Source organism: Nestor notabilis, unplaced genomic scaffold, assembly GCF_000696875.1.
Source record: "Nestor notabilis isolate BGI_N333 unplaced genomic scaffold, ASM69687v1 scaffold2562, whole genome shotgun sequence".
Lineage (NCBI taxonomy): Eukaryota > Metazoa > Chordata > Aves > Psittaciformes > Psittacidae > Nestor > Nestor notabilis.
This window is the reverse complement of record NW_009918606.1, coordinates 13,329-40,300: the sequence shown is the minus strand read 5'-3', so window position 1 is coordinate 40,300 and position 26,972 is coordinate 13,329. Positions and strand designations below refer to the sequence as shown.

Genomic DNA, 26,972 nt, shown 5'->3' with positions numbered 1-26,972 from the left:
GGAGAGGAAAAGGTCTTTCTTAAGATGTAGCTATAGCCTGAAAATACACTTTTGGAAAACTTTACATGACCTGGTTGTAGGCGATAATGTGGACCCAAATCCAACAACCTGAGAGGCCCCTTCCAATCTCAAATTACTGTAAGTGCTCTGACTTGTGTGTAGATTCAGGAAAGCATTATTAGCAGATTACCTAATGACTCAGTTGGCAGCTGGAAGGTTTTTTGCACATTTTAAAGGCTAAATGAAGTTAATTAAGGATATTGGGCCAATACTTTATGCTCAGTTTTTGATGCCTGCAGCCATGGAATTGTCTATTTATGGTGCTCAAGCCTCAGCCTAGCGTATCTGTTAGTGGTAAAATGTAAACTTTACATTCTATAAAGCCTACATAGCTATTTACTGCTGGCTTTAGGGAGCTAATTTTAAATGGCTTATTTTCAAAATAGATTTAATTTTGATATTACTGGTTTGATTTTGGGACTGGTATTTTAAGGGGTGAGTAGAAATAGGGGGAAATGGCTTTTGCAGACATAAAAATGACATGAAAGAGTTAATTCTTTAGTGAGTCAGAGCTCAAGGTTTAGGGAGATTTATGTTCTTTGAACACATTTAAAAATTCCTGAAAATAGCCTGCATGATGAATACTCTTGTTTCCTAGTATGCATAGTGTGTTTCAGGGAACATGAATTTCCTTCCATTTTGGAGTTTTTTCCAGTAAGTCTGGGCTTGCTGTGTATTTGGGCTACTGTTCCTTTAGAACTGAATTTCTCCAGTCCTACATCTTCTGATCTTTGATAAACACACAAGGCATCTGCTCCCATTCCATATGATGAGCATCGTAAACCTCAGAGGGCGATATGAAACAGAAGTGCTGCACAGCTACAACCAACAGCTTTGAATAAGTGCTTGTATTTGGTAATTGAGTAAATCTATTTATATCATAGACAATAAGCTTAGGGTCTGGTCAGAAAATTGCAAGCAGTCTTAAAATGGTTGTGGTGAGCAGACACTTTCAGCTGGGAATTGCTGCCGCTTAGCTAGAGCAGGAGGGCTGACCCAATACATTGGTCCAGATTGTTAGTGTCTGAAATGAGATAAATCCAAACTTTCAGCTGCGATATTTTGTCTGACAGGGTTGCTTTTTTGAGAGCATTAATTCAATTGCCGTATGATCGTTGGACCATATTCTTAGTTTGTGATGTTAGGAATGTCTAAATGAAGGCTGCAATGTATGTGCATAACAGCAATGTTTCTTATTTCAGGGAAATGGTAGGAACATGAGAGTGCTTTCTGCTTTTTCTGTATTTTTATCACTTGTGTAAAGGAGAGTTTGACATCTGATAACAGAAGATGTTCATGAACTTTAGGTCAGGTCTTGGTTAAGTCTCCAAAAGCTCTAGAGTAACTTCAACTGATGCTTATATCACATTGTCTAGAAATTGTGTGAAGAGTAGCATCATGTTATTACACTACAAATTGGAAATATTCTGGAAATATTAGAGGCCATTTTGGAATTTAATCATAGAATCAGCTAGCTTGGAAAAGACCTTTAAGATCATCAAGTCCAACCATTACCCCAAGACTGCAAAGTCCACCACTAAACCATGTCACTAAAGATCTCATTTACACGTTTTTTGAACACTTCCAGGGACGGTGACTCCACCACTGCCCTGGGCAGCCTGTTCCAATGCCTGAGCACCCTCTCAGTGAAGAAATTTTTCCTAATATTCAGTCTAAACCTCTCCTGGTGCAGCTTGAGGCCATTGCCTCTGGTCCTATCATTTGTTTCTTGGGAGAAGAGACCAGCCTCCTCCTCCTCCTCGTAATATTCAGATACACTTGCTTTTTCTTATACCCTTTGTGTGCTTCAAAGCTGAAGAAAGTTAATTTCATGCAATTAGTATGCTGTGTCATGTCATTTCATCTGATTAAGTGGAGAATTTCTGTAACAGGTTGGATGAATCCCCCACAAACTGGCAAAAGCAGCATACATGTTTAAAATACACTAATTTGTGTCACATTGATTTAAAAAAATGGAGTTTATGTAGGCAGGGTTGAGTCTGCAGTGGAAAGGTTTGGATCAGCAAAATATTTCCCTGGTAAAAATATCCCTAGCTGTTACTGTTCTCACACTTTCCATATAATAATTATTCCTAATGTTAAGCTGGTTTCATGCTGCAGGCTTCAGTTCACCAACGCACTTGAAGTCATGCGTGGCTTGCATCATAGTGGATCATTCCCTCTATTTTAAAGGCATAATTTATGTGCTTGAATCAGACACACATTTAAGTACCTTGTTGAATTAGTGCTTCTGTGGAAGTTGTTTTTCTCGTCAACATAATCAAATTTGGAACTGGAAATGACCTTGTGTGGGTGGTTTTTAGTACTTTTTTTTCTGAATTATGCCACCATCAGTTATTGCTCACTTTAATATTTGTGGGTTTGCATCTGTCCAGACAATGGAATGATTTTGTGTTCATCTTCAGAGTAATTATATGCCTCTTGACTGCTTTTTCAGTTTACATGTAAAATTAGCATTTTGCCAATATTTTCATTGTTTGAAAAATAGCAGTGCAAAGTCTGATTGACAGAGAATTAGTCTCGATTTTATGTGAGTAGAGAGAAGTTTAAATTCACAGTTATATGAAGTGTAACATAAATTTTTAAAAGGTGTAACTTTCATCTGTATGTGTACCTATTAAGATATTTATTGACGTGGTCTTCTGTATTTTAATATTTTTCAGACAAGTATAAAAGAAGGATTACTACTGAAGCAAACCAGTTCTTTTCAGAGGTGGAAAAAGCGTTACTTCAAACTTCGAGGGCGTACCCTTTACTATGCTAAGGATTCAAAGGTAATTCTATGGTATTTATTGGTGTCTAATGCCGTATACTTGTAATTCCAATTTTGTTTAGATTTAGGAGTGCAATAATAATAATAATTATATATAATAATAATGTAATGATTTTTAGTGATTGTTCTATTTAAAAACTGCTGTATATAAGATGTAGTGTATTTAGCTAAAGAAGACTGGTGATTTCTCTTGATATTTTTTAATGAAGTTTATCACTAATTTTAATATTTCAACCTTTATGACTATTCAGACAAATAATAAATTCATCTTAAGGAGTTGTGGGGGTTTTTTGGGGGGTGTGTCTCAGGCAGTCAAATCTAATGTTTAAAAAAAACGCGCGTAAAAATTGGATGATGCTCAGGAGCTATCCTTCAAACTGAATTTCATTAAAACTCTTCTGATCTGATGCCCGTATTGCCATTAAAGAGGCAGAAATGATTATGTGAAATCAAGATAGGAAGATTTTCTACCAAAACTGATATACAAGGGAAAAAGCTGTTTCCCATTAATTGAAATTTTTGGTGGGAAAATTGGGGGTGGGCAGAGGGGAATACTTCTTTCTGAAAGACATTTCCTCCCTCCTGCTCAGGGCCAGGACTGAGAGCATTTTGGCTCATTGGCCTGGCTCAGATAGTGCTGTTCCATAGTGGCGGGCATTACTTTTCTTAACTCTGTGGAGAGCAAGAGGTGAGGTACTTCAGGTCTTTGTCATCTTCTACAGCCTGGTCTTCTCAATAAAACTCTTACTAGGGCATGGACACCTCTCCTTCTAGGACTGTATGACTGTAATGCATGGTGCACAGTTGTGTGGCTGTGTTGAACCAAGGAAAGCGTTGTCTTTCCTGGGAACCCACCACTGAAGTACCTCTGTTGCTGCACTTCTCTGCAGATGGTACTACCACAAACATTATACATAGACTTAATAAACATGTCATATAAGAGCTCTAAGAATGGCAACATCATCTGTGCCATGAAGATGAGAAAAGTGGGTGTAATGAGAAGGCAGATGTACAAATACTCTGTAACACTGAGTCCAGATATGCTGAAACTCCCCTAGCATTGATTCTCCTTCCCATGGAAGAACATGGTATGGCTACATAAAAGGGGGAGGCATTTTGTTGGCCTTCCCTTCCATGCTTCAAAACCCAGCATGAGTTTAACAGAACCTAATTAATCCTTTGCCAGAGGCTGGGGTGTTTAAAGAAGACACATTTTTCTTGCTGACACATCAAACAAAGGATCTCTTCAGGCCCTTTTGTCTTATAGATACCGTATCATAGAGTCCCCTTCATGAATTTAGAGTTTCATCCTAAAACTGATTAATTAATTTGTATTTTACTAAGTGTGAGTCTCTTTCCTCTGACACCGTATTCATGCTACATAGTAGACACCCCAAGGCTGCATCTATTAAAAGAAATACCTTTAAAAGAGATTTTAAAGCAATACATATTTTTGGAGCCACTTTTTTATGTTCTCATGTTCTGCTTAGGTAGCAAATAGGGCTGTGTTTAGGGGTCGAATAAGAAGTTTTATCACATCAGTGTTTTCTGTTTTCATTTTATGTATAGAATCATACAATCATTTAGGTTGGAAAACCTTTACTCCAGGACTGAAAGTCAACCACTAAACTGTGTCACTAAAGGACTTAGGCAGGTCATTTCTTAGAGAGACAGAAGAGAGTAGGAAAATGGCATTGATTTCCTCACGGAATATTCCAACCTCATTTCCAGGATGAAACTTAAAAAGATGATAGCACATCTGGTTTTCTTGATTATCATGTTTCTTGCACAGAAACAGGAGATAAGCACCCGTGAAATAAGGGACAATATTTTAATGTTATTTTCCCCAGTATATAACTGCATTTTTCCTCTAAGAGTATATTTGTACTGTCCATTAGATGCACAATTCAATTACCACAAACTTCAGTTCATTACTTAGACACTAACAAACAATTTCAACTTTTATTTCACCACTTTTTTTTTCTGTTTTTATTTTCCAATTGGAATGGACACAAGGAAATGAAAGCACACACTGTAAGCGTATCTGAAAGTGGCCTCAGACTATATTTAGTATTTTTATGTTCTTTTCCATTTGCAGTCTCTAATATTTGATGAAGTTGACCTGTCAGATGCCAGCGTAGCTGAATCAAGCACAAAGAATGTCAACAACAGCTTCACGGTATGGAACTATTTTCATATTGGTCTCAAAAACTGTGGATAGGCTGTTACTGAGAAAATCAAGATTCCTCTGAATTGCTTCTTATTTTCCTCTATTTGGAAATAAAGTGTCCTTTAATTAGTAATGGTATAACGTAACATCAGCTATTGATAATTTTGTTTCTGTGATTTTATTTTTTAGCAGAAATTAGTATGTTAGATAACTAGTATGTTGCTTCAGAAGATGATGATATAAGGCATTAAAAATACAGCAAAATTCAGTGCTAGTACTTCATTAGTACATATTAGTAAAGCTTAGTCTTAGGCTGTAGTTTCTTTTTGAGGTGGCATGCTGAATTGATCCAAACATATTTGTGTTATTGTTTTTATTTCTTATACTTTTTTGTTTTCTGTCATGTTGAAGTGTATTTTTTTTTTTTTGCATTGCTGGTCATATCCCTGTATGTTTCCAATTCACATGGAAAAGCTGTCTTCACGGTTGTACCTTGATTTTGATACTGGTATAAGACACAAAGAGTGTTCAAAAATCCCTGTTTCATTAAGTTCACATGCGCGTTTTGTACACAGGTCTTGCCATTCATTGTTGAATTGCTTTTTTGGAACTAAGTGATAACATCTGACACAGTTCCTCTGCTGATTCTTAACTTCTGGAAAAGTAAATTTTGTGAACAAGAACTAGCAATGAGGAAGATTGTGGGTAAAGTTGTCCTTCTGAAGGTCTTGAGTTCTCCTGCTGTCTGCAAAGCCATCATTTTTCTTAACCTGCAGATCCGTTATTCTCTATTAAAATGCTGATTTCCCAAATGCTGGATTCTCCACCTGGGACAGGGTAACCCTGGTTATACATACAAACTGGGGAATGAGAGGCTGGAGAGCAGCTCTGTGGAAACAGATCTGGGGGTTTGGGTTGATGGCAAGTTAAATATGAGTCAACAGTGTGTCCTTGCAGCCAGAAGGGCTAACCGTGTCCTGGAGTGCATCAAGCGCAGCATAGCGAGCTGGTTGAGGGAGGTAATTTTCCCACTCTACACCACTGGTGTAGCTGTACCTCAAAAACTGTGTGCAGTTCTGGGCACCTCAATGTAAAAACATCAATCTATGAGGAGGGTGACCAAGATGGTGAATCTTGAGGGCATGATTTATGAAGACCAGCTGAGGTCACTTGGCTTGTTCAGCTTGGAGAAGAAAATGCTGACGGGTGACCTCGTGGCAGTCTACAACTTCCTCAAGAGGAGCAACATAGGCGAAGGTGCTGATCTTCCTCTGGTGACCAGCAATAGAACACGAGGGAATGGATTGAAGCTGTGCCAGGGGAAGTTCAGGTTGGAAGTTCAGGGAAAGTTCTTCACTGAGAGGGTGGTTGGTCACTGGAACAGGGTCCCCAGGGAAGTGATCATGGCACCAAGCCTGTTAAGAGTTCAGGGAGTATCTGGACAATGTTCCTACTCATATGATTTAGTTTTAGGTAGTCGTGCAATGAGAGGAGAATTGGATTCGATGGGTCCCTTCCGACTTGAGATATTCTGTGATTTTATGATCTTGGTGGATAGAGAAGTGGCGTGGTTTTGTTACTTTCTTTCTTTTTTTTTTTGTTTTTCCTTACAATGTTTGGTGTTTGGTGTCCTTTATAATCCTTTATCCTTTAGGGCCACTCAGTATATCATTTTTCACCAAAAGCATGTTTTGTATCTTGAATCAAGACTTCTGGGGAAGACAGTAGTGAAAAAAGAAATCTCAGGGGCTACAGCTTTAACAGCTTTGGAGACACTATTTATTTTCATATCCTGGGTAAATTAGGGCAAACAGTGTTTTCTCTCAGGAGTTTTCAAATTCATTTTGAATGATTTATAGTTCTCCTGGATTGAAGCATCACCTGATTTGCCTGTGAAATATGGCAACACCCATCATCTCACTTAATCTTTTGGCTTTTTTCTTTGTGTTTGCCTAACCCAGTCTCCCAGCAACACAGCTCAGTGAAGTAAGACATCTCCGGCCTTGCCTGCACTGGTTTAAAGTCAGGGATTGGGGGTGGGTGAGTGGTTAGCTTTCCAGCAATGCTCCTTATAAATAAAAAGAAACATTTCTTTTTGCCTTTTTTCCCCCTTCCATCTTAAAAAATATAATCCAGCTTTTCTTAAAATTATTTTTTTCTTTATGTTCTAAGTGGTCTGTTATCATTTCCTTTGTTAAAAAGGCAAAAATTAAACATTTAACTTTAGCTTTCTCCAGTTAATATACTCCTCTCATTTCCTTGTCCCGTTAGGGAATATTTTTACACAAAATTATGTAGATGGAATATACACCAAATGTCCATTTTTTGCCAGGAAAACACACCTTTAAAGATTTACATTATTTATTTTTTTTTTTTCCCCCAAAATCCTTTTGTCATTTCAGCTAAATCCTTCGCCTTCCCTCAATCTTCCACCTCCAGCTTGTAGATATCACTGTTTGCCCTTTCTAGTTTGTCTCTTTGGAGAGAGAGGTGTGCATGTCAGGATTTTCCATGCTCTTTTTTTGGCTAAAATTCAAGTCCTAAAATTAGTCACAGCACACAGATTTAAGGTTGAGTTTATTTGTAGTGTACTTGCAGAATATTTTATGTAACTAAATATCACTGTTTATTCACCAGAATTACTTTTCCTTTCTTACTACAAACAAATTGAGGTAAAGGGAAAAGTTGAGGTAAATAAATATCTGCTAATTGAAATGAGAAGCTGCTAAACTTAAACCAGCTCATCTGTTTCAATTTTTTTCTTTATTGCTGATGATACTACTTCTCACTGAACAACCAACTCACTTCTAGCGAATAGTTCCTCGTGCACAAGCTTCCACTAGGGTGCCTTGTAATAGATTATAGGCATTTTGCAGTTCTGACCATTCTTATTTAGAGGCAAAGATAAAAACAACCAAGGAAAGGTCTCCCTTGACTTCAGAGTCTTTATATGAGATCCTCAAGGCCAGATTCTTCCTACTCGCTTGGTAAGTGCTAGTCTCCTAAGTCTGCATGAAGAGAGAGAAGAAGCCAATTCAGGCCATAGAAGATGTGCACCACCCTCTCCACCAGCCACATCAGGAGCCCACAGGGGCTTTTCCTCACCCCATCCCTGCAGTTCAGCAGCATGGGGGGGCACTGATCCTCATAATGGTGTTGAGTACTCTGCTGAATGTTTTTTCCACAGCACTTTGCTTCTGCCTCAGAGGGCTTTTTCTGTTGTCTTGGCACAACCAGAGGAATGTAGTTGCACAGCATGTTACCTGTTTGGGGAGACTTTGGAGATGAATCAGTCTCTCATCCTTACTGCACGCAAGCATATGGAGCAGTGACCAATTCTACTGAGAGCTGTAATTCCTTACGTTCCTTGGCTTGTAGAGATGGAAGATGGCATGTTGAAATATCAAGTGCAATTAGAAAAATCTCTTTATTGTTCTCAAAACAAGACTTGAGATTGAATGAAGCTGAATGGCGCTCTTCAGCATGCAAGCATGGGCATGTGGAGCACTGGTGATGTGCTTTTGTTCTACTAGGTATAAGAGATTGGATTTTAAAATATGATTTAAAAATTATTCTTGAACAGGCATATTCAATTAATGAAGTTCTTTAGGGCAAAAAAGGTGCTTATGAATTGCAATTTAAAAGGAGATTTTGACAGGTTAACTTTTGGCTTAGGTTTCTACTTCTGCCTTGCTTTTGATGACAAAGAATGGATGCATGCCATAAATCTGTGGTGTTAACCATGCTGTCTTTCAGTTATTGAGCCACATGGGCATACACAATGCCCTGGGTTATTATAAATCTGCTTTAGAGTATCATGTCAAATGCTCAGGCATTGTGTGGCAGCACCTGTTTTTGATCCATCCAAACTGATGTTTGAAACATTTAATTAATTTCTCAGGTTTTTAGTGGTAAATGTGATATAAATAATGTAAATAATTTTAGGGTAGAAGTACTAGCTTTGAAGCATTGCTTTGTATAGCTGGCTTTAGGCATTTGATGTGGGTTAGACCAACTTCTTGTGCATCTAAAAATTACACAAAGCCATGGACAGTCAGGTTTTTACTATACGTATATTCAGAAAAGTGAAAATTCTGGCTATATTAATTCTGTTATTGAATTGAATCTGAGAGTAACAAGGAATGTACTTTCTAGGAATACGAAAATTAACATGCTAATGATACTCAGGATGGGGATTCGGCTTGCCCTAACTTCAGGGTGGGATGCAACCATGGGTTTATAGACCCCAAAATTATGTATTTAGGATAAAACAGTTCTTCAAGGTAGATTCCTGTAATTGCTCTATTCAGTATAGACTCCACTGATTATTAACTAACTCCTTTAGCTACAACAGAAGCTTTGTCATCCAGGACACCTAAACTACAGAACTCTGCTTACAGCTTCTGAATCAGGTGCTGAATCAAGTACTTTTTGTTGAAGATGCATCTTCTGAAAGTGGTCATCTTGATAGGGAGGAAGCTGCCATAGGCACATCTGCTGTCCTGGAAAGCCTACTGCAGTTCTTAGTGATTAAAAATTGGCTGGAAATGGCACTTTCTATTCCAGCCAATAACACTGATTGCTAGGATTCTGGGTATGCTTGCAAAAATGTCTAGCATAAATTGTTGCGTATTTTGTGGTTTTGGCGATGCTATAGACCGTATAGACCATACAGTCTAATTATTTATTCTGTGAAAAATACTTCCTTGGAGAACATTTAACAGGCTGGGCTTTAATTAAGAATTCTCACCTAGTGTTAAGAGGCAAAAGCAACAGAAACTTATAACCTCTTTTGTATTTTGTGGTTTTTATTACCTCCTTTTGATTTAACAATTTTACAGTTTTTTAAATTCTTACCTATTTTTGCTGTTCATTCTATTAATTCTGCAGCATCATGTTTAAGTGAAGTGACCAGTTTGGCACTCAGAGAGCACAAGTCATGGATATTTGGGACAATTTTCTAAATAAATGCTTATTTACATTCCTTATGGATCCCACATTTTGTCTGTTTTCTGCAGCAGCAACATATTATGTATTTTTTAATCCTCTATAATGATATTAAGATCCTTTTTCATCTTAATTTGAAGCTGTCTGCAATTCATAAATACTTACTCTATGTTTCTGTGTTTTTCCTCTGGTGTGCATTTCTTTGTTTTTACCAAAACTGAACTTTTTCAAGTCTCTGTACTGTCTGTTTAATACCTTTCTTAGCTCTCTGAAATGCCTTGTTGATCAAGGAGGTAAGTTAAGTAATAAAATTTTTGTGCTGTCTGTAAATGTTCCTGTATCTGCCTCTACTTCACAATTCTCTTCCAGTTTAAGAATTGCATCATGAAATTTTGTAAGAGAATAATGCTTACTATCTATGAATCTTTTCCCATATTAAAAATTCTTATTATTTCTTCTTACTTTTTTAGGTCCCTTGGCTTTTCATCTCATTGCATAATTGGGGCATAAAATAATTCATCTTTTCAGTTCAACGGCTGAACAAAAATAATAATGGGTCAAACTGATGTCTTATCTTTTTTGATCAGAAGTACTTAATTTAGTACAAATTAAAGGGATTAAATTTTGGTTTAAAGCTTTTTTTTCATATTATATAAAGAAAAAGAAAAAACCAAAGCATGAGTAGCATTTCATTCAAGGTAGTTCCCGAATGTAATTTTGTTACAAAAAGTTTAAGATCTTTTTTCTCTGATTTCCACTTTTTTGGTCAGACTTCTCAGTTCACTTTGTGCTGAAAGCAGAGGGTTCTGCTTAAGATGGTTTTAAACAAACAAACAAAATAATCTTTATCCAGTTGTCTGTGACTTACTTGAAATCTGGATAGATTTTGATAAACTAAACATTTGCTGATTTTCCTTTGACCCAGTATTTTGAGACGGGTAGGCATTTTTTATAGGTCAGTGAGGCCAAATACTCCATTGGAGCAACTGTGCTTCAACCGTGGTTAAAGTTTATATTGTTTTCTTCCAGAACTCTGATTACCATATTTCCCAACCATAGTTCTGAATGTAGCGCATCCTACGTCTTAGCTGGGGATGTAAAGTTTACTGGCTTGTAATTTATGTGGGACCAGTTTAAAGCATAAACTGGTTCTTTTCATCTTTGAATCCTCCTGCTGCTGTTTTTGATGGGAGGTTGCCCAGTTGTACTGGAAACTCAAGTCTTGCGATTCATCAGAATTTCAAGTTGAATATTTCAACCGGGCCTAAAGGCATGCTGCTTTTCAGCAGTTTATTTCAGCCCTGCTGCTTCTGACATCAGTCAGCTCTCATCACTGAGATTAGCTGCTTCTAATTGATTTTAGAAAGTTAGCTTTTAATATTCACAATGGGAATGGAAAACAGAATCTGTTGCCAGGCTTTTGCAGTGTGTTGGAGAGATAGTGTTAATTTCTTAGACTTGGACGTACTTCGCTTCCTCTCTTGCCACCCACATTTTTTCAGAGCTTTTATTGAGACTTTTCTTCAGGGACTACGAAAACTTCAGGGAATGCAGGAACTGCTTAACCTTCCCCAAGCCATATTAAGAGGAAATGAGAAGAGCCTTTTCCCAAAGGAGTTTAAAACCTTTCATCTTCGGGTTTGGGTACTCGAGTTTTCTGTCTTTTCGAATATCAGAGACAAAGAGAGATAGTCCTAAATCTGGGAATAGTAAGTCCTAATAGTGGGGGGTTTTCCTATTGAAATAATCTAACATCAATACAGTTTTATTACTGATTCCTGATTTGCCAAAAGTTCAGGGTCTTGAGGTTTATTTAAATGCAGTAAAGGTTATGGATGACTGGAGATATTTGTCTGATACTGTCCTGCTTGTTTACAAAATCCAATATACTGCAGTTTCGTCTCAGTGGACATGACCGTGGTTTCTTTAGTCATAGCCTCAAGTCTTTTTCAGACATTATTCTACTTCGGTCTGTTTTTTTTTTCCAAGAGCCACTTACTTAAAGGTTGCACTGACTTTTTGTGGGCTTTCTGCTGCTTCTCTTTCACCATCTTTCTTATTTCTGTAGTTTGACGAAATCATCCTACTACTCCAGTGTTGGGACACTTTTGGGATAACGGGGTCAGCAACCATCTTCAAGGCTTTGGTCTGTTCCAGACTTGGGGGGTTTCCCTTGGTTTCAGCTATTGCTTAGCAAACTTTTTTCACTGCCTTGTTCTTAGCCTGAGTGACTTAACTTTCTGGTTTGCTGTGTAGGAATACTCTGGAGCATAGCTATATGCAATTTTGTTTTCTTTGTGAGAAAGCTGTTTTAGTAAATTTCTACATATAGTCTCTGCTCGTGTTCCCTTGAAGGGAGGAGATACTCTTGCTTGACTTTTTGCTTTGATCAACCACAGGGACACGAAAGGAATGGATTTGTGTTTGTGCTCACGTTTCTGTTTCTTGATGAATTTACATAAGCCAAATTTCAAATAATTACATATGAAGTTTACTTAACCAAACAGAATCTTGGGTGAACACTCTTTAGTTTGCATGAACCTCTGCTGTAGGTGTATCTTAACTCAGTTGTATACTACTACTACTAGTGATTCAGGTCTGGATAAGGAATTTATGTTAGCTTTGAAAGTTGTTTGTGTGAAGGAAAACAAAAGAAATATCAGTGAAGTGCTGTGTACTGTGTGTGATGCTATCTTTAGGATTCCTCTCAGCATACTTTACATCACATTTATCCTTTAGATGTGCAATAATTTCCTGGGTTTGGGTACACTGAAATTTCCTTTTCGTTGCAGTTGAGTGTTAACACTCCTAGCAGTATATACTGATGATGGTGGGAGTTCAGGCACATTTGCAGGTGTCTTTACTTAAAGTACCTTTGTGAGCCAGATCCTACTCTCAGAAGCACTGCATTTTAAATTTTGCCCTGAATGTTATCAGAAGGGTCAGTGCATGGCACCATTTCAAGGTGGGGGAATGGCATACCCTGACATTCCTCATGCCTTCTTTGCAGTCTAAGTGCAGGGCTGATAGGAGTCCTGGAGTGACATCCATGAAGACCTTCGAGCCTTTTGTTACCTCTGGGAGGTAGAATATGTCTGGAACCAGCTCAAGTTCCTGTGCTGACCTCACCAGTGTGACTCAGCTTTGCATGGGTAGCTAACTCTTCAAATGGATATAGTTTTTATAGTTATGAACTATCTGTTGTCATACAGATGCTGATTAGCTGCTAAATGATGAAGGCTTTTTGATGCTCCCAGCCCGAGCAATACCCAAACCACAGAAAGAGAGGGGAAGTGCTTCCATTTTGTTCAATTTTCCACTCAGTTTTCTTTTTCTATTTTTTTTCTATAATCAGGCAGCTTAGAAACAAAACAAAAACTGAAATAGCAAATTAATATGCTGAAGGGAAAATAAAACAGGCAAAAGCAATTAGTGTGCACTTGCAATGCACTTAGGGTTTTTTTCCTCCATTTAGCATTTGTTCATTTTCCCCCACCCTCTGATAGAGACAAAAGAAACATAATGAAGCTGAGAGCTCTTTGGTGAGCTTTGGGTGTGACTTTCAAGTTTTAAGCTCCTTAGGCCCAACTTGATGCACTGTCTCCCTCTCCCTAGAGTGTCTGGAGACATTAAAGCTTTCAGTTTCATTATGAAAAAGCAATAAAACATTTCAGCTATGAGGCTAAAATCCATAGATAAATCACTTGGGATTGAGCTATTACAAGAAAGCTGAACACTTTTCAGAAGAGGAAAACAAGGGGGTGCTTAGAACTGTGACCTTTCTGGACTGTATTGTACATTTCACTTCTGGTTACGTTTGCCCGGATCTTGTCTTCAACAGATTTTGAGCTTAAACAGAATTTTTTGAAAATTGCTCAGAGAAAATGTCTCTTTTTTCTTCCTTTAGTTTTCTAAGAGTTTCTTTAATTTGTGAAACACTGTGAGATGATTTGCATAGAAGTAAATGCATTAAAAAGATCTTTTATTTCCTTTTTGAACTCATGGTACAGCACCAGTGAAGCAGTTGGAATGTTTGGAGAACAAGCAAACATCATCATTTCCAGAGTTTTAACGTTCTTCAATTGAGATTTGTTAAGCACATGATAATGAATTGCCAGATTTTGCTCTTCCTGAAGTTTACACTTGCCTATACTCTGACATTTCTTTCTTTTGCTTTAGAAGTGGTTACAATACCTGGAGAAACCTTAAAAAGTATCCCTCAGTGCCATTCCTGTATAGCAAATGATTTTATAAGCAAAGCCACTGGTGTAAACTTTGAATAAATTTCCTGCCTCTAGTGAACAAGGATCCCTGGCTTCAAGCAGCTGGATCATCTTTAAACAATCATCTGTTATTACAGATAAAAAAATACTCAATTGCTTTTTTATTCTGTATAACTTCACACCTAATGCCATTAAATATATATATAAATGTTTTCCTGTAAGCGCAGAAGCCATCCCATCCGATAGACATATAATGAGCTGGTGAAGCTGGAGCTAAGGGCACAGCAGTGCAAAGTAATGTGCTTAGCAAATCTTTAAGTAAGAATGTTAAAGAAATGTGCAGGCATTTAACTATATATAGCATTTGCTAGTTTACATATACAAGAATAGTTTATTGTTTCTGTTATATTTAAATGCTGATTTAAGGTAAGTATCTTATTCTTCGGTCCAAATTCATGTAACTTCCCTACCCCTCTTCTTGTAACTGTCTCGTTATAAAGTTATACTTCTGAAAGAATAGCATTTTTCTGTTAGCAGTTGGTTGATGTTGGATACATGACGTTAAATGGGGAACTGTAGATTTCTGACAAAGTGCTGGATCTGTTTCACAGCTCAAGGCTGCATGTTGTAACTGACTTACTTGATTTACCTGGATTCTGTTTTCACAGAATCTCAGAGTGATTTGGGGTTGGAATGGGACCTCTGAAGGTCATCTGTTCCAACTCTCCTGTTGAAGCAGGGCCACCTAGAGCAGGCTGCCCAGGACTATGTCCAAACAGCTTTTGAGTATCTACAAGGATGGAGAGTCTGCCACTGCCTTGAGCAACCTGTACCAGTGCTCAGTCATCCTCACAGTAAGAAAGCGTTTCCTGACATTCCCACAGAGCCTTCTGTGTTCTAGTTTGTGCCCACTGCCACTTAGCTTGTCACTGGGTACCACTGGAAAGAGCCTGGGTCCATCTTCTTTGCACCCTCCCTTCAGGTACTTACACAGATAATTAAGACACAATTAAGGCATTGATGAATCCATGCTGACTACTCCCAACCACCTGTACCTGGATCTATTGTGGGAGATGCTCCTTAATTTATGCTATATGTGGCATAAGGGACGGCCACCTAAATTACCTGGCTAGATTATACTGCCAGGTGGAGGCAGAGTAGACCTTAAACCTGTTTCTGTGAATTAACTGCTTTTGTCCTTCCCTTTAGTTAAGCCCACTTGTCTTGGTGTACTGGTGCAGGAGATGCTCTGTGGAACTAACCCTTTTCTTCCCCTCCTAAGAGTTTTTACTGTGGGAGCCAAAACCACACATTACTTCATTACTTTTGAGCTTGGCAACAGTGAAATAGAAGGCCAGCAAAAAGAGGGAAGCAACGTTCTAGTGGAGTAGACAGAGCTAATTGTTCTGATTATAAATTCTGTATTGTACTCAGGCGAATATAATAGCCATTTATTACTTGCCTTGCTTTTAAATCCTCTGCTCCCTTTGTAATTTATCCTTTTGCCTGGCTCAGTTCATCTTGAAAAAGAATAGTGACAATTGACTATAAAGCACCAACTGCACTTTTGACAGTGACAGTACTGTTACAATTTATTTAGTGTCTCCTGAATTCAAGAAATTAGAAGTACTGTAGAAAGCTGCCCAACTGTTAGTACTGTGATTTTTGCAGACAAGTTCTGGTAGGTACAGAAGCGTCAGTGACCCCAGCAGTCTACTCCCACCACTGTGATGGAGGTGCATTCATCCATTGCATTCATATGGATCTACCTGGATGAAGACAGGGAAATGGAGGGGCAGACAGAAAGCAAGGGAGGCCTAACATGTTAACTTGGTGTTAGTCAGAATTCAGTCTCCAGTGTCTAGAAGCACTGAGAAGTTACAAAGCATTAAATCTGTTGTGTGCATGCCCAAGGCATCGGGTGCTGTCCCTCAGAGGGGAAGTGGGGGTGCTCTATCTTTCTTTGTCACCCTCTCTTCATTAGTTCCAGAAAGATATTTTAAAATATCTGTTCAAAGAACAGGAAAACCATTTCCCCACCCGCTTCAGATTCTAAGTGATGTTTCCACATTACTAAAGACATTTCAAGATTGGCCATACAAAGTGCTATTAGTGTAATGCCTGATAATAGTTTAGAGGAGCAGGAGGTGCCTTAATGCAAATATCATGTTGCAGGAATCAGGGTGCTTTGCAATAGCTGCTCTGTTCCTGCTTAGATGTAGACCATTATTTCTTGATTAGCAAATTTGGTGCCTGCATTTTTCTTTGCATCAGTAAAGGAAAACAGAAATGTAGCCACCAAGCTTTGGGAAATGTATTTTCTTATATATTGCTGCTATGATAAAATATGTTAAAAATTGGGCAATAGGCTTTAACTGAACTCTCTGTGATTTTATTTTACAGATCCTAAGTCTAAACCCATTGGGTTGAAGGCATATAGAATGTTATGAATAAAGTTGGCCCCTTTGAAACTGAAAGGTGTTTTCAAATTTACACTGAATTTAATGGTAATTTTATTTCATTTCCAAATGTTAAGCTCGTTCCTAATAGGTGCTGTCTGAAAGAAAAGTCGCAGTGGTCGCCCAAAATTTGACTGTGTAATTTTCATCAAAGTAATTTCCGGATATGTATGTGCATATGTATGAGTATTTGGGTACTTTTAGAAGCCAAATTATCCTAGTGTCAACATGCGTGAAAATCCCAATTTATGGCAAGACCTATGTAGTGGCAGACTGAACAATGTTTTCTTGTTCCTTCCTTCATTCCCCACTCAAAAAGCTCCTCTTTTTCCAAACAGAACAGAACATTATTGCAGTAATGGGCTATATTTCTTTTTATGCAGACATTCTTTATTTCGTATGATGTTTTAGGATCTGTGTTGTTTGTTTTCAACTTTCAAAACTGTATATGCCTACTTCATTAAAGGCGGTTTTCATTCCCACTACCTTGGTTTCATTACTTTCCAATATACTGCAGTATCTGGCTTTGATAACTCTCTTTTCCAAAATCAGCAATGACTTCTTCTTGGCAACTAACAACGGTGAAAATTTTCAAAGTAACTTAATCTTCTAAATTAAATCTGCTTTATTTATTTATTTTTAAAGCCTTTTTTTCTGTCTTCATCCTTCTTGATTTGTATCCTGCTTTGTCAGCGTGTGAACCATTAGCACCTGAATTCCTCCAAGATTTAAGAGTTTTCTTATTCTCTGAAGTAAAAGAAAACTCTTCTACCTCAGTGGTCTTCCAGTGGTTCCTGTGACACTTCCTTTGTCATTGTATTATATAATTTCTTCTTGTCTATTGAGAGTTTAGCATATTCAGAGTGATAACTAAATAGTACCTGGGGCAGCAAGCAATAATTAAAAAAACCCCATAATATGTAATAGAAGAAAAGACACTGACTTTGGCTGGTGGAAGAAAAGATACAGGACTTTGAATATGAGTACATGAGATAAGTTTACTAGTAAAATCCAAATTTACATAGATGGAAAACAAGGGGGATTTTTATGTCTGCATACAGGTTCAACTGTCTTTAATGAATGCACTCTAAATATCCCACTTCAGTTAGTTGATCATAACTTTCCATCAGCATTCTTTAGAAAGCATGCCTTCTGTGTAAATGCAAATAAGAAGCTATAGGAAGTCATTCTTAGTTTAGGACAAGCAAGAACAGCTATACTGAGTCAGTGTAAAGCTCATAAAAACATAAGTCAAAGTACTCTGATAGCAGTAGCAGGTACTCAAGAAAGGAGTATAAGCAGCAGAGCACGTACAGTGATTCTTCCTCTTGTGTAACTTCCCAATATTCACTTGTTGGATTTTGAGGACTTGATGAGTTGAAGGTTTTGGATGTTGTGTTTTATAGTATATGATGCATCTATTTGTGGTGAATTTGTCAGATACCTTTTAAGATATTTATACTTCTGGTGTCCTCGGCATCCTTTGGGAATACTGTTCAAGTCTAAATAATTTGTTACATTTAGGGAAAAACACTTCTTGTTGCTAATTGTTTCCTTGGTTCCCTGAGTTCTTATGTTACGTGAAATACCTAATTAATGAGAGTACATCTTCTCCATGATTTTGTAGAATGACATAGATGAGAATCTAAATGGACTGCTTAGTTTCTTTTTCTTTCTTCTTTTCTTAAGATAAATTCCAAGCATTGTCAATATTTTTGCGCAGAATGCATTTTGATTTTTTTTAATGTTACCATATACTTTCTTCAAGTTTGTTGTTAAAAGTACATAAATGAAAGCGAATATGTAGTCTAATCATCATGTTATAGATGCTATATTTATGAATATGTGTCTTTCAACTTCCCACTTTATAGCACTAGTAAGAATTGATCCTGAATTCATGTGTTCATCACATGAATTATATGATTATATATCATTTATATGATTATATGAATTATATAAAGTATCTAATTTCAATTTTAGACTGTTGAAATGCTCTTGAACTTTATTAAGTTTATAACGCTCTGAATTTAATAAGAATTTGGGATGTAGGAATTTCTGTATGTTTACATGCATTAGTTAGCAATGTTTGGTGGCATGATTCGATTGTCATTATATGGGTAGTACCTTTTGAGATGGCCTTTGGTGTCCCACCTGGCTTATTTAAAGCTGTTCTGGGTGCTGTCGTCCTTTGTCATATTTACGTGCCCCATCCTGATGCTTTGGACACCAAAGGGCATCCCCGTTGTCACTAGATAACTGTGTGTGAACAGCTAAGCTAGGGCCTTGATTTTGAGAAGGGAAAGTGGGGGGACACACAGGGTTTTCTGTGATCAACAGTAGTAGAGACGTGAGTGATATTAATAAATATTACTTGGAAAGATCAAGATTGTCAGGAGTCTTCAGTAATAAATGCAGCTGTTGTTGCTTAATGGCATTTCATAACATCTGGTTACAGGTTAGCATCAGTAATAAGCATGGGGAAAGAACAGATGCAAAAGCAGAATTTTGGGTGGACTTGTCCTTACTTAATCCGTATTATAATGTCATGCTATATAATAGGAAATAATCTGGTGTCCACGGAAATTCTCAGTCCACGGAAAGCTGGAAATTTCAGCAGAATGCTGATTGTTGTTGGAGCCAGGGTTATATTATGATTTAATGGCTTTTCTGGGCTTCATTTGATGACCTGGCCTAGAAAAACATTTTGAAGTAATAAAGCGTCTGTTTGGCTCCAAACTAATGAGAGAAGCATTGCTCTTTGCATTAACTGTTCTTTAGGAAGAGCTGTGGAGAGCTACTAATAAACCTTATTAAAAAGATTAAGCAAGATTGAAGGAAATAGAAAACAGAGAAAGTATTCCATTCCATGTGAAGTGAGTACATAAAAAAAAAAAAAAGGAAAGAACCAAATGCAAGCCCACAGGGTTTTTGCATCCCTTCCATGTGACTTGCAGCTTGCTGCACTTCAGTTACGTTGCCTTTGAGATATGTTAAAGTGCAGCTCAGTTTAATGAAGAAGTGGATAGGACACATCAAGACTAGAGACTTTACAGCAGAGATCGGGTAAGTAAATGCAGCTGTAGATAAGTGTTTACTAATATAGTGCAAATGTTACAATATCTAGCCTGTAGCATTTAAAACAGTACTCAGAGCTATAATTTTTTGTTGTACTTGCTTTGTTTTACTTAAATAGTTAGCAAGTTTGGGAGGTACATGCTATGCAATAGATTTATGGATATGACTGAGAAAGGATTTAATTTTATTTTTCAGACTTCCTACAACAAAACAAATGGCTTTCCTTCAATTTCATGTACTTACTTTGTTTTAAATTCTTTACTATGTAAGTAACTGCTTTGTCTATTTTAGTGCAGTGCTCAAAATAATTTCAGTGGGAGTTAGCTGATAGTTTCTGGTGCCTTCCTGTTATTTTAATTATTTTTCTATTGGTGAGGGAGAGAGGAAAACAGCTTATACTCTGAACCTCCAAGGTGCAGCGTTTTCACATCTCTAGAATCCAGCTGCAGACCACTGGAAACTCCCCAGCATCAACTTGTTCCAGGAATTCATTCGACCATCCTAGTAGGATATGATTTCAGCTGTTTGCTTTAGTTCTCTGTGTCTTTTTGTAAAGATTTGTATGTGTTCTTTTACTGAGTTCTGTATAGGAAGTTCTGTTTCGAATTTATGTGAGTTTAAATTTTTGTAAATTTAATATCAATATACAAGATAGAGAAATTATGGAAGCTTTTGTTGTTGTTTAAGACTGCCAGGCTTTTGATTTTTATATGTTTTTGTTTCTAGCAATTGTTATGAACTTTGCAGTTGCTGTAATGCTGTTATGAAATAAGATTGCAATTTTAGTCAATTAGTAATTTCCAGAACAGTTGTTTTAGCAGTTTAAGTGCCTGCCATTTGAGTATTTCAATCTCAGTGTGTAGACAGAGCTGAGAAGGAGGAATGATCAATATAGATTGTAAAGATCTATACTGAAGCCTGATTCAAATCTTGGGAGCTGAAAAAAGAAAAGCAAACTCCTTCGTGGTTGGTAGTGTATTAAAGAAAATATTTTTAAGCATTTGGTGTCTTGTGATGTAGGGTGCGTCTTCCCTTTGCGTCATCTCACAGGAAAGAGTACCTAAAATATTATAGTCTATCATGATTTTTACTATCTGGATTATTCAGAGTGTGTTCTCTTTTTCAGATAATCACTCCATTTAGGAGGCTGATATTGTGTGCTGAGAACAGAAAAGAAATGGAGGACTGGATAAGCTCTCTGAAGTCTGTTCAGTCCAGGGAACACTATGAGGTAAGTTGACATCCCTCTCCGTGAGACCTGTACTAGCTCGGACAGACTGGTACTAGCTCAACAGATAAAGCTACAGGACACAGAACTGGAGTATTCACCCTTCTTAGTGTGAGAAGTGTGGCTAATGTCAGAGTGAAGCTTCATGTTAAGACCTTTACTAGTGGAATGACAGCTTATTATCACACTTCTGTTTAGAAGTTTGGAGGGAGAACAGGCTAAATACCCTTTGGAAAATACTTTTTGGTGAACGTTGCATTGTCATCACCTTGTAATACGGAACCGTAGCTAATTTCAGTCACCGTAGCTGTGTTCTGTACTTGCAAATTTGTCTTAACTTCTCCTTTACTAGACCGCACAGTTTAATGTGGAACATTTCTCAGGGATGCATAACTGGTACGCCTGCTCCCATGCCCGACCTACCTTCTGTAACGTGTGTAGAGAGAGCCTTTCTGGAGTCACTTCTCATGGCCTGTCTTGTGAAGGTAAAAGAAAAGCTTTCTTCCCCTTGTTTCTGATGCTGCATATGTAGACAGATGGCTGACGAGGGATGATTCTGAAAATAATGAATATAAGAAAATAGCCTGAAGGGAGAAATTTATTCACTAGAGTGACTTTCTTTTGGGCAGAGGGACTATTAACTGTCTGGCTCACCTACTTCATGCTCCAGATGCCTTTCTAACTTGTGTCAATAACACAGTTCCTTCTGTTGCAGTGACCAGTTTGGAACGTGCTGGGTGGATGGTTTGAAAGAAAAAACAGGATTTGTTTCATTTGCCCATCAAAAATGTGAAACACAATAGTCTTACTGGTTTGCAGAATCAGAATTCCTCAAGGAAAAAATCATAATGGTAGTTTCTGCCCCAAATCTGCAAAAATTCTTAACACTTTGTTCAATGCTGTGACCTCTTCCCCTCCAGTTCTTGTTTGCTCTGTTACTGCTGCCTGATTCTGTAGTGCAGGCAGGACAGATGAGGACAGATGTGTTGCTTTAAAAATTCTCCCATGCAGTGAGGGGGTAGAGATGTAGATAGATGTCTTTGTGTTTTGATGGTTCAACAGATGAAATCCAGCACAAAGAAGAAGGAGGTGTGGGTAAGCTTCAACATGAAGCTTATCTGGAGAAATGATATTTCACAAACAAATATTTATAATAAACCTGAAACAGCTTATTTATTTTCTGCTGCAGGTTGTGTGAAAAAGTAGTAACAAGTCTTGTGTTATAATCCAGCTGAAAATAAAGCACCTGTGACCGTGATATACGTTTCATATATATGAATTGTAGAGGTTTTTAATTTCCAAAATAGCTTACTGCCCAAAAAAGAATCAGTTACACCATTCAAAAATTGATTTTTTGGGTGCATGATACCCAACTGCAAATGCATTTCTGTTACTGATCCTGTTACAATACTTGAGGTCTGGGCATAATAATGTGTATTAAGGAAATCTTACGAAGGAAACATTAACCCACTATCCTGAATTGTCCATGCTTTTAATGTAGCTAATGGTACAGTTGCCAAGGAACGGGACAAACCCATTCCATAGAAATTGCAAATAGCATAGTTACTTCCAGCTACTCTGATGTATATTTTCCACTGTGTGTGAGTCGTTTGGACAGTTTTAAGGCAATTATGGTATTTTCATTGTCTGATGTTGGCAGATGGAAGTATCATGTGCTTAACTAAAATGCAGTTGTATTGCCTCTGTGTACAAATACAGTTATATTTGCTCAGGCAAATGAAAGGAAAGAGTTCTTTCCTTTCATAAAGAATTTATCCTTCTATAAGTTAATATTATAGCTATTTAACAAGGCTGTTTAGCAAGTATTATTCTTATAAGATTACCAGTGTTAATGGTCATGGTTCATAATTTTCTGGGTTTTCTAGTTTAGGAGTTTGTCACATTTCTGCGTAACTTATTACAAACTAATACTATATCCACATTTCTGATGCCAGTTGGTCTTTAAGCAGTTTTTCCTAATGGCTCGTGAAGGTAGCTTGGATTTGCTTTCACTGGTCCACAGTTTCGTAAAAGCGTATGACCTGGATTGGGTTATATGTAGATACTATGATTTTCTTTTACTCTTTAGCTACGACTTTATTTTTTTTTCCCAAGTGTTTTTTAAAACAAAAGGAGAACTTTAATTATGCATCTAGTCTAAATCTTCTGGCATTTGACTCTTCTACGGAATACTCATACTTTGTTTCTGATTCTGTAGACCTGTGAACGCCTGTGTTAACCATCCTTAATTTCTTCATCTAAGAAGCGTGTTTTGGTTTGATACTACTTTTTTCTCTAAAATTCTTATGTGACTGAGTTCATATTTACTGGCTTCTGCCGTGTGCAGTTCTAATGCATTTCACCATCTGGTTTTTTTTGACTTGCCCTGTGTTAGCAATATATACTGTTTGAGGAGACAATGTAGGAAGTATGGAGTCTTAAGATTCACCAGACATGTTCTGTGGTACTTCTTCTCATTACAGCTTTAAAAAAACCTGTTTAAATATTCATGCCTGGCATCTGAAGCCTCCAGCACTGCTTCACACTGGGAATCCATTTATACCTATATGAAATTCAATTATTTGTGTGGTCATTGATCCAGGCTACTCTATTATGTCTTGTATTGGGAAGCATGAGAGGCTCCTTCTCAAGAGATACTGGAGCTCTTCCTCCTGTCCGTGGTTTGTGTTACTGGCACATCAAGTCATCTTGAAAGTAGTTTAGAGACTTTGTACTCTTTGTGGTCTAATTCTTGACTGTTAACTGTAGACAAAAATAAAAATAAATCCCATTGCTGATATTTTGCAGGTTATGGTACTTTAGAAGATCAGTCTTGTAATATTTTATTCTCTTAGACCTGCTGGTCGCCAGCAGCGCTACACAACTGTTTTTTTCAGCCTGACCACACAACAAGCTTCATTTATTTTGGAGATAAGATTGGTGCCCTATTATTTCTGGGGCACCTTCCCTCCTAGTAGCCTTTGGCAGAGGTTGACCAAATAAATTGTAAGCCACCCTGAAGATAGTTCTGTAAGTTTTATGGAAGCCAGTGTAGGAAAAGAGAGTATGTTAATACCTTTGGTAGGGAAAAGACTGTAGTCTGAACTTGCTTCTTTTTAGAAGTCAAAGAATCAGTACATATATCAAACTAAAGATGTAAATTCATATCAAACCAGGCTTCATTCTTTCCGCTTCTCAAAAAAACAATTGACTTTTAAAAACTTTGATTATACAGTCCTTTGAAATGCAGTGCTATATCTCCCACCAGTTCCTTCTTTTGTGTCTTCACAAAAGATAATCTACTTTTCAAAAGTTGTCTGTGTGTTGTGTTGCTTTAGCTAGCTCTAAAGGCCTGATCTCCATGACATTCATCCACAGTCTTTACTAGGACAGAGAAATTACAATTTCTTTGCCTTGCTTTGAAAATGACTCCAAACTATCTCAATCAAGAAATGCTTGTGCTCCTTAAAGGTTTCTCTCATCCAGAGTACAGCTTGCTGTATGCTCAGGAGTATAAGCATAAGAAGTTATCAGGTAAACACGGGCATATATGGAATGTTTAGGCAGAGAAAACTAAAGAACCTAAAGATCATTATCTACAGAAACTCTTTTAAAGCTCTCTAGCCTCAAGTACTCTGTGTTAACACCACATTTCTATCCAAGTCATTGCCAGTGGAACACTGCATTTACAATTATTCTGAAAGATGTATTTTTTCATGTAGTGTTTTCAATATCAATATGACTGAACCTTGGTTGTTGCCTAATATGCTGGTGATTGCAGTTTAAACGGGATGCTTTCTCCTGTGATGAATTGCACACAGAAACAACATTGAAAGAACAGTTTAGGATCTTAAAGGCCAGCAATAAGAAAATATTTGGATTAACTTGACTCTGCAAATGCACTTCATGTACTTGGTCTTTTTTCATCATGATTGGTTTTTTTTTCCCACAAAACCCTGTTCTTCTTACCCACTGCACAGGGTACTTATCCACTACATGGGTAGTTGTTTCCAGGAGATTTGCTACATTTTCTGCACAGGCAGGAGAGTGAATAGCGAATGAAGTGGTCAGGAAGAGAAGGGATGTTGATTATTAAAGAATTAAGGAATAAAAGAAGACTGTGCTCTGTGACTTTGTATCACACTGTGCCCCTCTGTAATCCTGGGGAAATCACTTAAATAAGATTTCTGATCAAATCAGTGGTTGTGTGTTGTTTGTAATCTGGGACCTGTATGACGGAAAAGCTGTGCTTTCTCTAACTGCAAAAATCAGTTGAAGCTGTTCTGAAGTCACTGATACTTTGAAGATATATGTTATTGAAAAAAAAGGTCTTAACTGTGGTAGTACTTAGCATGAAAATAATAATAATTTTAAAAGGCCAGGAAGAAATGAAGATTGATGTATAAAAAGCAGTATTTCGTTAGCTTTTAGTAAATAAGGCAAACACCTGTTGAAAATTATTATGAACCAGAGTATGGCACAGCTGCATACTTACCAAGAACCACCCAGTGCAAGCAGGGAATGAGGGTCCTGTTCTCAAAAAGTGTATCATCAGATAACTGAAGACTTTATACTTGCATACAGAAGCTATATTGCAAAGCTGTATTGCAAAGCTGTATTGCAAAGCTGTATTGCAAATCTATACTGCAAAGTTAAGTTGCATAAGTAACGACTTTGTAGGACTTGACTTTGTAATATGAGTATTCTTTTTCCACTCTGTAATATTAAATTAACTTACAGAGTTATTTATTTGGGTGAAAATAGTAAAAACTGCCAAGACACTGCTGAATTTTATCCTTTATAACATAGACATAAGCTTCAAATTGGAGTGAAGTTAGGTTGCTGTTTTCACATGGATCACTCCATTTTCACTGTGACTTGTTCGTCAAAGAATGTGATAGTATTCTTGGAAACAAAACACCAAGTTTCTTGGAATACCTGAAGAAAAATCCTTCCATCTTGACAACTTAACTATAGATACAAGCTTAGGGATCTTCAGATCAGTTTCAAAATCTTTGGCTTTGGCCTTTGAAGTTGGAAAAGAACAGTTTCGGCCAGTTCTTCTTTGAAGAACACAGAAGAGAAAACTCATCATAAAAGTAGGTTTAGGGGAAAAAAAATTGAGTGTCCTGCCAGTGTAGTCTTATTAATTGATGAGTGGTTAGATTGAAAGGTCTTTGAGACAGAAATGTTCTATAACAAAGGCAACATATATGTATTTTTTCAGTGCAATAGATCCCATAATAAGGTTCAGTAATGTTGACTATTCTTCATTATAGATAATAATAGCTCTAGATTTAATCACTGTGTCTGACAGCATATGTTGGTATCACTGTGACAACAGTCTGCTAATTAAGTGGTTCTTTTGGCTGGCTTTTAGAGAGATCTACTTCATATTCCAGCTAGAAACATTTACACAGGAAATGCAAATTTAAAATAACATCCTACGAATACTCTAGATTTGGTTTGGCTCAATTTTTTCTTTTCTCATCTTTTAACTTGCATTGGTGAAGTAATGGCAATTGATGTCTAGCAGTATATCTGCATGTTTCCAAAAGATTTCCAATACCAGGCTGATACATGACTGGGATGCAGTAGGTTGGCAAACACGCAATATGATGCTGAGCTGTTTTGAAAATGTGAGCCTGCCCTGCTAGTTGAGGTATATGGGATATTTGCACACTTTGAGTCTGTGTATGCTGCTGCATTTTGAAATGACCAGGGGAGTTATTGTAAAAGCAAAAAACCCATTGCCTCCTTTTTCTTTGAGCTAAGCACATACTTTTACGCATCTCCCAGAACAGTGAGGATTGCTCTCAGACTCAGATTGTTGCTTACCTAGTCTCAATTCACTTTTAAATTGATCTGGCAATGGATCAGTGGAATTAAAATGAGAAATTTATGATTCACAAGACCTTTTGTACTGTTTTTTTAATGGTGGACAAGTGATGGGCCAAATCTTTTGATAGTTTCCTGTCAAATATTTCTTCGAAAAGAGACTACAACTTCTGGTCTG

The 26,972-nt window shown here is 37.3% G+C and overlaps 1 protein-coding gene across 1 annotated transcript in view; it reads left to right on the top strand.

Moving 5' to 3' along the window:
- LOC104402017 (diacylglycerol kinase eta-like) overlaps window positions 1-26,972 on the top strand; it is a gene marked incomplete at its 3' end in the record, with an annotated part of 47,063 nt that overhangs the window by 7,044 nt on the left and 13,047 nt on the right. Inside the window, exons 2-5 of the mRNA XM_010009782.1 lie at window positions 2,750-2,855; window positions 4,953-5,033; window positions 20,855-20,959; window positions 21,309-21,441. Coding sequence (XP_010008084.1) covers window positions 20,906-20,959; window positions 21,309-21,441 — 187 coding nt within the window. The remainder of the gene's footprint in view (window positions 1-2,749; window positions 2,856-4,952; window positions 5,034-20,854; window positions 20,960-21,308; window positions 21,442-26,972) is intronic.